The sequence below is a fragment of the Falco biarmicus genome, chromosome W (assembly GCF_023638135.1).
Source record: "Falco biarmicus isolate bFalBia1 chromosome W, bFalBia1.pri, whole genome shotgun sequence".
Taxonomy (NCBI): Eukaryota; Metazoa; Chordata; class Aves; order Falconiformes; family Falconidae; genus Falco; species Falco biarmicus.
Genome location: NC_079310.1, coordinates 3,604,793 through 3,619,692, shown reverse-complemented (window position 1 = coordinate 3,619,692; position 14,900 = coordinate 3,604,793). Strand labels below are relative to the sequence as shown.

General features: G+C 43.8%; 1 protein-coding gene and 1 pseudogene across 1 annotated transcript in view; both read right to left on the bottom strand.

The window, feature by feature from the left end:
- The window catches only part of LOC130142106 (cyclin-H-like), a 35,429-nt pseudogene extending 27,506 nt beyond the window's left edge, over positions 1–7,923 (bottom strand).
- The window catches only part of LOC130142145 (uncharacterized), a 438,873-nt gene extending 427,221 nt beyond the window's left edge, over positions 1–11,652 (bottom strand). The window contains exon 1 of the mRNA XM_056323623.1: positions 10,671–11,652. Coding sequence (XP_056179598.1) covers positions 10,725–11,603 — 879 coding nt within the window. The 5' untranslated portion in view covers positions 11,604–11,652 and the 3' untranslated portion in view covers positions 10,671–10,724. The remainder of the gene's footprint in view (positions 1–10,670) is intronic.
- Between the last annotated feature and the right edge of the window lie 3,248 nt (positions 11,653–14,900).

The window sequence follows — 14,900 nt, the reverse complement described above, 5'->3', positions numbered from 1 at the left end:
GCTACAGCATTACTAATAGAGGAAGTTAGGAAGATTACCTTTAGTGCTCCTTTAAAGGTGTATACTCCACACAATGTCAGAAGTGTTTTACAACAGAAAGCAGAAAAATGGCTAACGGATATCCGGATCCTAAAGTGTGAAGCAATACTAATTGACTCCCCTGACTTAGAACTGAGGGTAACCTCTGCTCAGAGTCCAGCACAATTTTTGTTTGGAGAGCCATCGGAGAAATTACAATACAACTGTTTAGAGGTAATTGAAACCCAGACTAAGGTAAGGCCAGATTTAAGGGATACTGAATTGGAGAAAGGAGAAGCACTGTTTGTAGATGGCTCGTCCCGAGTAGTGGAAGGGAAAAGAAAATCAGGATATGCAATAATTAATAAGGACCTAGAACCTGTGGAATCAGGACCTTTGAGTCCACCATAGTCAGCTCAGGCTTGTGAGCTGTATGCCCTATGTAGGGCCCTGGAATTATTAAAGGGGAAAAGTGGGACTATATTTACAGATTCTAAATATGCATATGGGGTGGTCCACACTTTTGGAAAAATTTGGGAAGAAAGAGGTTTAATTAATACTCAAGGGAGGAATCTTATACATCAGGAATTAATAGTAAGAATTTTAAGGGCATTAAGAGAACCAAGGTAGATAGCAGTGGTACATGTGAGAGGACACCAAAAGGGATTAGATTACCAAACCAGAGGAAATAATTTAGCAGATAAAGAAGCCCAGGAAGCAGCTTTGAGGACTCAGGTTGTTAAAATTAATGTAGTACAGGAGGAAGAAAGACGAGAGGAAGAAGAAAAGTTTACCCCTGAGGAACAAACAAAATTGGAGTGAAAAGGAGCTAAGTTAGAACGAGGAAAATGGACGCTGCCCGATGGGCGAGAGATGTTGCCAAAAGCCTATGCTAGGCAAATATTGGAACGTTTGCATGCACAACACATTGGGGTACAAAGGCGTTAAGTGATCATTTCCTTAAACAATTTGGCTGCATTGGGATTTTTGAAATAGCAAAGCAAATCACACAGGGTTGCTTAACTTGTCAGAAGATAAATAAGAAAGTGTTTCAACAAGTAGCCATGGGGGGGAGAAAAACAGCTTACAGACCTTTCGAGAAAGTACAAGTTGATTTCACTGAATTACCCAAGGTAGGGAGGATAAAATATTTGTTGGTAATAGTAGATCATTTAACGCAATGGGTAGAAGCTTATTCTGTAGCACGAGCTATGGCACAAACGGTGGTAAAAATTTTACATTTGATACCTAGATATGGGATAATCCAGTACGTTGATTCTGATCAGGGCACACACTTTACTTCCAAGATAATAAAATTATTATGTCAATCATTAGGTATTCAGTGGGAATATCACACTCCATGGCACCCACAAAGCTCGGGGAAAGCAGAAAGAATGAATCAAACAATAAAACAACAATTAGCTAAGTTAATGATTGAGACACAAATGCCCTGGACGAAATGTTTACCATTGGCACTTTTAAACATAAGAACTACACCACACAGTGAGACTGGATTATCGCCATATGAAATGTTATATGGCATGCCTTATTCTCAAGGGATGCCTCTAGGGAACAATGTAGTTGAGGATCGTAGTATCCAAAAATATATCATTGCCATTGGAAAGAGATTAAAAGAGCTGAGAGAAATTGGGATGATGGATCAAACACCACCTTTAGGTTTTGCAGTACATCAGTTGAAACCGGTAGATCAGGTTTTGATAAAAACATGGAAAGAAGAACACCTATCTCCCCTCTGGGAAGGACCTTTTCTTGTTTTATTAACTACAGAAACAGCTGTAAGAACTGCCGAGAAAGAAAGGACACGTTTCTCGAGTAAAAGGTCCAGTGAAGGAGTGGAAAATAACATCTGAACCAGGAAGAACTAAACTAACCATCAGAAGAACTTGACGAAGCCTAAGCTAAGTTGCTGTGGGAATTTCATTGTAATTACTCCTGTAGAATTAAGTAGTAACAGGGAACAGTTAAGAGCCAGTAATGTATTAATGTATAGGAGGATTGACAAAAAGTCATACCCTATCAAGCCCCTGGAGAGGAGCTGGTACTAGTGCCTGTCCATCGTGTAAGGAATGACGCTGGATTGACAATGTTAGTAACCATTATTTCAACATCATCTTGTTCCACCAGGTTAGCTTGATATTTAAGGAATCTCTGTGGTGAGAGCCAACGGCCTCTCTTTGCTTCTAGTACAGCAGACACTGTATGTGACACCAGTAATCTTCTGGCCCAGAGTGAACTTTCATGCTTCTTGTATGTTAAACGCCACTGCTCTCAAACAACTGGGCCATCCTTTATTTACTCCGTCTAATTGTTTGGAGAAGTATGCCACTGCTTTCCTATATGGTCCCAGTTTTTGAGCGAGGATACCTAGGGCTATTCCCTGTTTTTCATGGGAAAATAGCCAAAAGGGTTTGGTAGTGTCTGGCAGGCCTAAGGTGGGGGCTCTCATCAACTCCTGTTTCAGTTTTTGAAATGCCACTTTAGCTTCCCCATTCCAAATGAGGTTTTTCTGGTTTGTCTTTAATAATTCATAAAGTGGTCTTACCAGTAGTCCATAATTGTAGATCCATAGACAACACCATCCCATCATACCTAGGAACGTGCAAAGTTCCTTAGTTATTTGTGGCCTGGGGGTTTGACAGATAGATTCTTTCCAGGCAGTTCTGAGGGTGCGTTACCCACTGGTGAGTTCGTATCCTAGGTAAGTTACTTGTTGCTGAGCCACTTGTACCTTCTGTGGAGAGACTCGATAGCCATTTAGTCCAAGAAAATTCAACAAGCTAACTGTCCATTGTATACACTTTTCTTCCGTTTCAGTGGCTATTAACAAATCAGCTACATATTGTAACACCACTCCAGCTCCCTGAGGGTGTTTCCATTGCTCTAAGTCCTTTGCCAGTTGGCTCCCAAATAAAGTAGGGCTGTTTTTAAATCCTTGAGGTAACACTGTTCAAATGAGTTGTGCCCTTCTTCCGGTATCTGGGTTTTCCCATTCAAAAGCAAATAATAAATGGCTTTCTGGGCTCAAGGGCAGACAAAAAAATGCATCCTTTAGGTCCAATACAGTAAACCAAGCCAATTCAGGTACTAATTTGGTTAGTAAGGTATACGGATTTGCCACTACTGGGTATAAATCTTCCATTATTTTGTTTATAGCCCTAAAATCTTGTACGATTTGATAGCTTCCATTTGGCTTTTTAATAGGTAAAATGGGAATATTGCATTATGACCTACATTCAACTAGTAACCCAAATTCAATAAACCGTTCTATTATTGGTTGAATTCCTTTTCTATCTTCCAATTTCAGAGGATATTGTTTGACTTTTACTGGCTGTGCCCCCATTTTGAGTTTAACAATTATTGGGAGTACAGCTTTGGCTTTCCCGGGCACTTCTGATGCCCATACTCCTGGATAAACCTGACCCTTAATCTCCTGGGGTACTCCCCATTCCACAGGGGCATTTATTAGGGTCAAATTTAGGATTTCAATCAGCTGTTCATTTCCTACTTCCAGTTCTATTTTGCTGTTCCTAAATATAATTCTCGTTTCCAATTGCTCTAATAGATCTCGCCCCAAGAAAGGTTTTGGTGAGCTAGGCATATACAAAAATTTATGTATCCCTATCTATTTTCCTAATTTATATTTTAGGGGGTTTAAGAAGAATGCCTTTTCACTCTGGCCAGCACCACCCTTAACTGTTACAAAGTCATCACCTACAGGCATTAAGGCTTGGTTTAAAACCAAAAAGGTCACTCTTGTATCTACCAAAAATTCTATTCCCTGTTGTTGTTTCCCTAGCTTAAGTATAACCAGTGGATCTGCTAGGGTAGATTCCCCAGGTTCTCATCAATCCTTCCTGACAGGAGCCTGTATTCTGTTTCTGCCCCTCCTTTTTTTCGGGCACTCATTCTTCCAATGTCCCTTCTGTTTACACCATGCACACTGATCCCTTCCCAAAGGCCTCCTAGGTCCCGTATTTCTAAGTCCCTTATTCTCCTGTAATGCCATTACCGATGCTTGTTTATCTTTCCTTCGATCCTCCTCTTCTCTATTGCTAAATACCTTCCATGCCTCATCTTACTAGATTTCCAAATTCCAAATTCACTAGGTTTCCAAATTCCTACTTTCTGCTGGTTTCATCTTCTGCAACTTTCTCCAAATGTCACTTGCTGATTGTCATATGCATAGAGACATGAACTGCTGTATTCCTACTTCTGACCCCGAGTCTAGAGGAGTGTGTCGCCTCATAGTGTCCCATAATTTATCCAAAAATTCTGATGGAGTTTCTTTTGGACTTTGTCGAACAGCATATAGGGCTGACCGATTAATTGTTTTTGGAATGGCCCGTTTCATTCCTCTTATGACCCATTCCCTGTATGTATTTAACAGCTTCAGGTGAGCCCCTCTATTAGGGTCCCAGTGTGGGTCTTGTAAGGGAAAGTGATCTTTTATGTCCTCCTCGGTACTTTTAAGTTGGTCACTAGCCAGATCCTGGGCCATTTTCAATATCAGCTGTTTTTCAGTTTCCGTCATGTGATCTAGTAGTAATTGAATATCACTCCAATCAGGATTATGTTGTTTTATCAGAAATTGAAAATGCTTAGTTACCCCTACAGAATCACTCCGGTAGGTTTTTTGCTACATTTTCCCAGGTTTCCAGATCAAAGGAAGAAAATGGGACTTATATCAAAATTGGGTCCCTCACCAGCCCCACCACTTCCCTCAGAAGGGCCTGAACTACTATTTTCTCTTTTTTCACCTGGATTCAGGAAGATACTGGACTATCAGGGGGGCTCTCAGGATCATCAGAATCATCTTTGTCCTTTTCCTGACTAGTTATGGGTGGTCGGTAAAGTTCCGGCAACACTTCTGGTTTATGCATTTTTTCAAGCCTAGTGATCTTTGTTCTATACTACTGTAAGAGTCGGTCCAAAGAGAACGATATTGTCTCAACATTGCCAACAGAGACCTGGAGATGGAATGTGGTCCTCATGGACACCAAGACACAAAGACCCTGGGAAAGAGAACTGCATGGTACGAGGAGTACTATGCCATTCCCTGCTACCTGGGACTGAAAAGAACAACTACAATAAGGCCGCATAACCACTGTCCAGAAGATGGATCACAACCACTGTCATAGCAATGAACCAGAAAACTTGAACTTCAGGTGAACTTTCTTCATTATAATATCATTATAATACAAAAAAAACACCTCCTGGTATGAAGCTACCTGCCTCTAAGGCAAACCATGCCTCAGGCACTCCTCTTTGGACATGTGTGGTAACCTTGCTTGAGAAGGTGGAGACTGGCAACAATCCATGGGCCAGAGGAGGAGCAAGGTGTGTTGCTTGGTATAAAAATTGGCTCCTTAGCAATCAAACGTTGAAGATCTTCACCAAGGTTCATGACGATTGGAAGGACCGGGGGGACGCTGCCTGGACCTGGGACCATAGGGGTGCCTTGGACCCATAGTGGTAGCTATAATCCTCTTTCCTTTCATTTTTTACTTTAGTTTTTCTTCCCTTCATGTCACTCTATTTATCGCACACTGCTTTACGAGCAAACAATGAAGTTGCGCTGTTTGATCAAAGCATAACCCCTTGGCGTGGTCGCCTTGATTTTTTGTGCTTCGAGATCATAGTAAACAAACCATCATGAGTCCACTGAGTGGACTGTGACAACTACATGCTGAACAACATCCTTTTAACTTTCCTTTCCCCTCCCTCTTATTTTCTTTTTCCAAAGCCAACACCATAGGGTCCTGAGGGAGTACTAGACCACAACTCCTTTGCCACTCTGTGGTTACAGAGGGTGAAAAACATATTGGCATATGATACCTTGTCCTATTTCCCTACCCTCCTTAGGAACAGCATTAGTTGTAATACGGTATTATAGTTAAGGGTTCCATTAAAAGGCCATTTTTCTCCATCTTCCAGCTTATAAAGAGGCCACCACTGATTACAGTATTTTATGAGTCTTTCTGCTCGTGGACCCTCCAGGTATGCCCCCTATTTCTTTCCAATGGGCTAGGATACACCCCAGGGGGCTTTTTACAATTCCATCACTTTGTCTTCCTCCCATTTCAACTTTATACAATACAGTAAATAATAAAAGCTGTTACAAGTTACAGGTTTCAGCACTCTCTTCACAGCTCTGCTGCATCTCAGTCACTCACCACCCACACCAGTCTTATTCTTTCACTTCGTCCCTCTCCAGCTGTTTCCCTCATGGGATAACAGAACCATGGATCCGGACTCCACACTCACTTCGTGCACAATTGCATGTCTCACTTATTCACACAAAGGGCCCTTTGTTCCAAAATATTGACTTAGTTCAATAGTTAAGTTCACTTATACAGATTGTAAACCATTAACCGTTTGCCAGAGGTCATTTTCCCATTACCATGAATCAGAATGCAATATATGGTACCAAGTTTTACAATAGATGACAAAAATGGCCAAAACACACCACTCTGGAGAAAACCTAAGTTACCCCTTGAGAGGCCCCTTCCCACTACTGCAGTGAAGAGAGAACCCAAATTACTGTACCCAGGGGCGAGCACCAGTGCTCTTTACCTCACGTAAGACATCTCCTCCTGACTTACAGGTATACCCAACCCAATTACAACATATCTGGTCTGCAAATGATGGTCCTTGTCTGTCCCCACGGTGATCTGGGTGAGTAGGGGAGTGTTGCAGAATGGATGAAAGAGAACGGCCACGGTTCCATAGAAGGACTGTGTGATACAGCTTTTGACATAAGTCTGGAGTGAACCAAGCTAGGCCGCAGCGAGAAATTACCAGACTTGCTAGAAATGGAAAATTACCAGGCTTGCTAAAAATGGAAAATTACCAGGCTTGTTAATAAGGGAAGAGAGATAAGGTCATGCTGACCTTGTGCCTAATGTTGTAAATAACTTTGAGGAATTCGCGTAGACAAGAGAGAAAAAAAAATATATGTAGCTAGCTATCCGCAGAAACCGCAAATAGGAGGACGTATGAAAGTGTAACCCTTTAGAGCTTAGCCAATCAGCAGATGATTTGTAGGCATAATTAACTGGAACTGTATATAAGACATAATCGCGCCGTAATAAATTGAAGCTTGCTCTATCACTCATATTGAGTTGGCTGCTTGCTTCCCCTCGCTCGTCAGGGGAGTCCTCCCAGGAAATCTCGGGGCGCCCAAAGGAGTCCTGTCCTCAGCAGGTGCCGCAATCGGGCAGAGAGAGTCCCATCTGGGTCGCCAAATTGACTTGCGGAATCAAACTCTACAACTCAAAGAGAGTTATAAAGCAGGTATGTTTATTGTGGCACCGGTGCAAGGGAGATCGCTCCTCCTAACTTGCACACCGTTTCAACAAGCCAATGGATATTTATTATACAAAGTCATCCATATACATAAGGTTTCCAAAAATTCATTATCATAATCTCCTCCCTCTGACACCTCTTCAAGATGTACTTTTCACCTTCTTGGGCAGTTACCTAAAGTTCCTGCTTATCTTTGCATACATTAGCAGTCTAATGTTGTTTAGTTTCTGTTATTTACTAGAGTTCTTTACATGTCATCCATTATCTAACCTTTTGTTCAAGTGTAAAACGTCTGCTAGCTAACGATTAGCCCTTCCTTATTGCCCACTCTAAACATCTCAAGATAATACATGCCCACTGGTCTGGTTTCAACCTATATCATAGGCAGTCAAAACACGCCCTGACATACAGAGCTACCCCACCACCTCTCCTCCCTTGCCTATCCCTTCTGAAGAGTTTGTAACCATCCTTTACAGCACTCCATTCATGTGAGTTATCCCACCATGTTTCTGTGATAGCGATTATGTCATAGTTTTCCTGCTGCATGATGGCTTCCAGCTCCTCCTGTTCATTTCCCATGCTTCGAGCATTGGCATAGATGCACTTCAGCTGTGCTATGGATCTTGCCTCCCACCCTGCAATGCTGCCCCCAGGCTCATCTCTATCGAGCTTGGTTTTATTCCCTTCCCCCTTTGAATGTAGTTTAAAGCTCTCTTGATGAGCTCTGCTTACTCCTGACCTAGGTTCCTTTTCCTCCTTTGAGATAGGTGAACCCCATCTGTTGCCATCAGGCCGGGTGCCATGTAAAATGACCCATGATCAAAAACCCCAAAGTTTAGTTGTTGAAAGCAGGCCCAGAGCCAGGTATTGATCTGTGTGACCTTCTGATTACACCCCCCATTGTTCCCTGAAACTGGCAGGATAGAAGGAAACACTGCTTGTGCTCCTGATCTCTCAACCAGTTGCCTCAAGGCCCTGAGGTCTCTCTTGATTGCCCTCAGACTTCTTGTCATTTGGACTTTATCATTGCCCACTTGGAAAACCAGTAATGGGTGGTAATCAGAGGGCCACACCAGACAAGGGATTTTTCTAGTATCATCCCTTACCTGAGTCCCAGGGAGGCAGCAGATTTCCCTACGGGTTGGTGTTGGAAGAAGGGTTCGCCGGAGTCAAGAAGGCGCTCAATATGAGTTATGCATCTTGCTCAACTTTATTAGTTTCTAACACTACTTATATAGAACCGATAAACATGCATATTCGTAAAGCAGAAATATAATTGGTTAGTAGTCTCTAAGCACGCGCGGTTCTCACACCCCTAATTATCATGACTAAAATAAGCATTCTATCCATGTAGCTAATTGTGTTGCTGTGCTTCAGCCTTGTAGTTTGTTACTCCCTATTTTCCAATACCTGTCCCTATCTTTCTTGGCCCTGCACCTGCTTTCCCAGCAGCTGTATCTTGTTACAGCCACGGCCTGTTGGCACAACATAATTACTTGGTCTCAGGATTCAAGAATAGCTCTCAAGGCTACCTTTCTTGTTAACTTCAGCACAGCAACTTCAGTACAATTCTGATTACAGGCCTATTCTAATACCAGGCCTGGATTGTGCAGATCTTCAGAGATTCTAAGGCCATGCTTCTGCAGCCATTCTTCCGCATTACTCCCCCTTTTTTCTTTTGCACAAGCCAGGCCTGATTGGTTATGTTAAAAACTACTCTCTTTAAACAAGATAAAACACAGCTAAAAACTAAAAGCATTACAATAATGATTATAACAAAGCGTATTCCTTCCATCAATAACGTCTTTAACCAACCTGTTATGCCCAATCCTCTCAACCATTCATCAAAGGGATTATCATCAGGAAGAATATGCTTCATGTTTCCCTGCAGTTGTGACAACTTCTTGTGCATAGATATGGAATGATTGGAAAGGTTCACACAACACATCCCTTCAAAATCCTCACAACCGAGTCCATGTGCTAATAACAAAAAATCTACTGCAGCTCTATTTTGTAATGTAGCATGCCTAACACTATCTACGTCAAGCAATAACGAACTTAAAATCTGTGATGTAAGATTAAATTGCTTCTCTCCCCAACACGCTAACCTTCGTATATTCTTAGCGTTTAATGCAGTCATTGCTCCTGGCATAAATATGGAGGCTAAGAAATTTGTTGTTACAGGCTGCAGATCGACTCGGTCATTACATGTTTCATCAAAGGTGCGCAGTGCCCTCCGTGATCTATGAGATTGTGGAGTCATTTTCAATAAGTCTTTCATACGTGGAGCAAAGAAAGTTAAACGCCCTAAATAACATGGTCCACCGACAGGATTCAAAGGAATCCCTGGCCATGCTCTATCTCCACATATCAAAAAGACCCCCGTTGGCAACTGATAGCCCCCTGATACATTTACATGTAAGCCTCCAGCTTTCAGTTCACCCCAATTAGGTGAACCAGTTAAATTTTGAAACCTTGTATCAAACTCCCATTCACCTTGATGTGCTAGCCACAATCGCCACGGTTCACCAAACTAAATTACTCCAGTGCCATTTAGAGGTTGAAGTGGTGGTACCGTGTCCTCGCATTCTGGCATTCCCATTGCAGTCACGTTAACGTACTTAACGGGCGTAATGCTACCTAATAGGTCTAACTCCTGCAATGGCAAATGATACGGTTGATTCAAATTCTCAATAACCGTTTTCTGCCACGCTGCATTACGCATAGAAGGCCAAACAAATTGCCCATTCGGACTCATACATGTACCATTCTGATTGGAAATCAGATCCACTGTTTTAACATTTCAAAAAACCAGCAAAATTTGTTTCATTCTCTTGCAGGGGAATACCAATTAAGCAAGTTCTAAAGGGGTTGTCTGCTTGCTGCAAACTTAAACAAAAGTCTGTTACCCCCGTGATATTTGCCCATGTCACCCATATGTTTGTTCTAGGCAAGATGTCAAAAAATACCTTGGTCAATGGGTAAAAAATTCATCAAGACCGTAAACCAAGACCTCCAATTAAACATGTTTAGTCCTACAGTTTCCACCTTTTTTTTTTTTGTTGGGTTTTTTTTGGGTTTTTTTTTTTTCATTCCACCCCACAAATCTGTGCTTTCACAGATTCTGATGATGTATACTGTCTCCAATCAGCATGGTATTACACTAGTCGTATGCTTTCTCTTGTTTCATGCCCGGTTACTAATCAAACACATACACTCTTTACACCATTTACATTTAAACTTTGGCTTACAGAACCGTTTTACCCCACATAGCATACATTGGCACAATACCCATGAGTTACATCCCTTACAACATAGACAGTTTATTCCGTCTGCTCGCTCTGAGTCTTCTCTTCTGTCTTCTGATCTTGACATACAGGTCACACAAACTTGCTAGGGACCCATATAGGTCCTTTATCTGTGGAGATAAAAAAATAACCTCTACCGATAAATAACACGGGATTAGGTCCTTCCCATACGCCTGAAGCCATATTTTTATACAGAACATTCAAACCAGGAACTGTAGTTGTTTGGTTCCCTCGTGCTATTTGGTGATGTATAACAACAGGTGGTCCCTCTCTATCCTCCGTAAGGGAGAGATAGTTTAAGGTAAAGAACACCTTAGTCAACCCTTTAGTTACGTCTATGTCCTGCGATACTTTCTGTCTCTGAAGATAATCCTTCAGGGTACGGTTTGCCCTTTCAACAACTGCTTTCAATTCTAAGGTTTGAAGGTTGTCCCGTGGTTCACCGGTGATCACTTGTTTCTGCCACTGATTATCGGATTGCCAAACACACGCAGCCTTCTTCATCTTTTGTCCTGCATCTGTAAACACCGTTGGCCCTTCAGCTGGTCTTTTTGAGCGTAACGGTCTCGCAATCCACTGATAATGTTCTAACATCTTCCAGAGAGGTCTTTTTGGCCGGTTGTTGTGTACAACACCTGTATAACCCATCAAGGCTTCCTGTATGGCTGTTGAATGTCTCAGGAGCCATTCATAATCATCACCACGGACTGGAATACTGATATCTGCCGGTTCAGTCCCATCAATTTCAACAATCCTGTCTCTTCCTTTTCTCACCAAGGCCGCTACTGCTTCAGGGCGACTTAAAATACGATGCCTGGGTTGCAATGGCAAAAACAACCACTCTAAAATGATCGCCATATTTCCCCCCTTTTTCTTTTGCCATTGCAAAATAAGGGCAAAAGGTGAAGTGGCAACATTACAAACCAAAAAAGATAACGGATGATTTGCCATTCGGTGACCACACCAGCCAGTCTGAATCTTGCGGGACACAACTTTCAGGGCATCCCACTGTCGTGGTGAACAAGTTTGAGGACTGTTGGCTTCGGTGCCATGCAACCAGGATCGGAATGGTTGCAAATCATCATTAGTGAGTCACTTTGTGTGTCATCAGGGTGTAAGGGAATCGTGAAAAAGACGGAACAGTCTTTCAAGTCTATCACAACAATTTGCCAAATCTGAGGGATCATCATAAAAGGTGGAAAAGCAGGTTGCAACACTCCCATCACTAAAATCTGATCATTAATCTTCCATAAATCATGTCCCAATTATGTGCATCAAGATTATTAATCAGTACTGGACAAGCTAATGAGCTGGTCACCTGCCATTCTCCCTCCAAAATAGCATCACGAATAACACCAGACCAACACTGTAGAATTGGATCTTTTCTCAAGTTCTGCATCAGTGGGGTAGTTGGGCTAACTGGAGGAACTACAGGTATTGAAGTAGTAGGCAGGTTCATTTTAACTCGCTTTACAAGGTTTCTTAATTTATCTATTTCCTCCTGTAAGGATTTCTCTGTATTGTTATCACAAGGTTTCTCCCCGCCTTCTTCCTCAAACCCGTCCGATGATGTTTCAGGACGAGGAGGAACTTTTGGTTTGTCCGCTGTCTTATCTAAAAGCTCCGGCACTGTCGAACACGCAGGGGCGGACATACCCTTCATAGGACAAGTATGCCCAACTCCGAAAAGTGTAGCCAAGAGAGAAGGCTTAGGTGAATCACCCTTCTGCTCCACCGGCTTTTCTACCACTTTTCTACCCAAGGCTTCTATAGCTGCCGCCACTACTTTTTTTTTTTTCCCGCTTTCATAATTTCCAGAGTGTTAACTATCGACTGCCACCCCAGAGGCAATTTCCCACTTCTCTCCATTCCGCAATACTAAACAATAACGCAGGCTCGGGGATCTTATTCTTTTTTCGTGCCCAGCGAACTAAGGTCTCCACTTCTGTCTCTTTAATACCCTCCCCTCTCTTAAGGAGGATGCCAGTTAACAGTTTAATTGCCGCGTCTAATTCCATCGCGGTCTTCTCAGAGCTCTCCCCTTTCACAGAAAGGATATCAGCGCGGAGAAGCCCTGCCACGATTTACTCGTCGCGGCCTTCCTTAGTGCCCCCCCCCCTCCTCTCACAGAGAGGAATTTAGCGTAGAGTCCTGCCGCGATTTACTCTACGCGGTCTTACCATCGGTGGGGGTGCAATCTGCAGCTCCACACCGAACTCTGGACTCCCCTTTTCGCCAGCAGCTGGGGGGATCTGTGGCGGTGGGTGGGCGGGCGAGTGGGGGGAGCTGCGGCGGCACGGCACGCTGGCGGGGCGCGGGGAACTGTGCTGGTGTAAGAAGCAATCTGGCTAGCGAAGTACAGTCACTGGGTGTCATGATTTCAGAGTCAAACAAATAAGTCAACAAGTGTTTGACTGGTTCAGATTGTAATCCATATCGTGTAACGGCTTGTCGCAGCTGCTGCATAAACTTCCAATCAAAAGGTTTCCACACAGCGGCCACTGAACCAGCAGGTAAAGCAGTAGTCCGCACTGGACAAGCAACAGCAGAAGCAGCTTCCCACTCTCCCTCCAATATAGCGTCCCTTACAACCCCAGACCAATGACTGTCGGGAGCGGCAGGGTGGAAGATAACGCTTTCCTGGGTCAGGATCTGAACATCAGGACCGGCAGTAGGCAGATGGCATTCAGTCAATTGCTGCTGCAAGCGGTTTAGGGTCCGGTCGGAGGGTTTGGTTCGGGGATGGGGGATCGGGGCAGGTGCAGGTGGGGTGGGTTCATTTTCTTTATCAGACTCCGCGTTCTCATTCAGAGGCGCACTCGGACCTGCCGTAGTACCCTCGTCCTCATCTAACAGGGGGGGCAGCTCTCGGTAGCTTTCAGGGAGGCGCGGAGCACCCGTTGTGGTGGCACCCTCCGGAGATGGTGTCGGGTGTAACAGCTCTGTCACAGATTTTTTTATGGGCACAATTATGCCTTTTGTAGACGGAGCGCCGAGACTAAACAACCGGGAAGACTGCGACTCGGCTTCCTGACCGAGGAGGTCTGAGGCGGCCATAGCCATTTTTTTTTCTGCAACCAGAGATCACCATGCCCTGTTTGCCCACTCTGTTCCCTGTGCTCCTGGTCATTTGCACTCCACTGGGGTTTGGCTGCCTTCACTCCTGGCCTCACCTACACTGAGTCAGAGCTGCTGCTTGTCAGGGTCTCAATGCTTCCTGTTGCGACCCCCCTCCTCCCCCCCCACCCCAATTCTCTGTTTTGCGGGTTCACAGAAAGCTCCCCACAGTCCCTCGGTGCAGTCCTCCACTCTGGAGCACCTCTGTGGGAGTAGCACGCCTTAAACACTTCTGAAGCTGGCCAGGGCATCACTAGAACTCCAGTGTGAACTCGAGTCAAAGGGACTGTGACCTGTGGATGAGTCCATGTGGGAGCAAGACACCCTGAAACATCTATGGCTATGATTTTGTCTGTACCGCAGCAGGTATACCTCTGAAGGAATTGTGGCCCAAGGACAAGTCCATGTTGGAGAAGGGACACCTTGAAGCATCTATGGCTGTGGATAAGTCCATGCTGTAGCAGGTATACCTTAAAGCATCAGTGGCTGTGCATGAGGTCATGCTGGAGCACCTCAAAGCATGTGGCCATGGATAAGCCCAAGACAAAGCGGGTATACCCATGGAGGGATTGCAGTCAGGGGTAAGGCCATATTGGAGCAGGTACACTCCTGAAGGGACTGTGGCTGTGGGTAAGGACATGCTGGAGCAGATATATTTCTGAAGGCATTGTGGCCCATGGAGTAGGCCATGCTGGAATAGGTGCACCTTGAAGTGACTTCAGCTATTGATAAGTCTATGTTGCAGCAGGTCTATGCCCTGAAGAGACTGTGGCTCATAGATAAGGCTCTACTTATAGCAGGAACCTCTTGTTGCTAGACAGACTAGGAGCAAAGGAAGGAGTTCATTGCAATGTTAAACTGTATAACCTTTTCCAGAGAGACCAGGGGTGGAGATTGTAATGGATATACCTTTAAATTGTTGTAAACCATGATTTGAGTTGCATGTCTCACCAGTAGAATATGTTTATTCACTCAAGGGAGGGCTGTTCATTTCAGTAAAACTAGATCATGTCCAGTGTGAAAGCAGATGGAATGGATACCAGTACAAAATGGCATAAAAGTAAAATCATAATCTCCCCCAGAATGAGGGAGTTGGTACATGTATGTTACAAACATACTACTGCAACATGA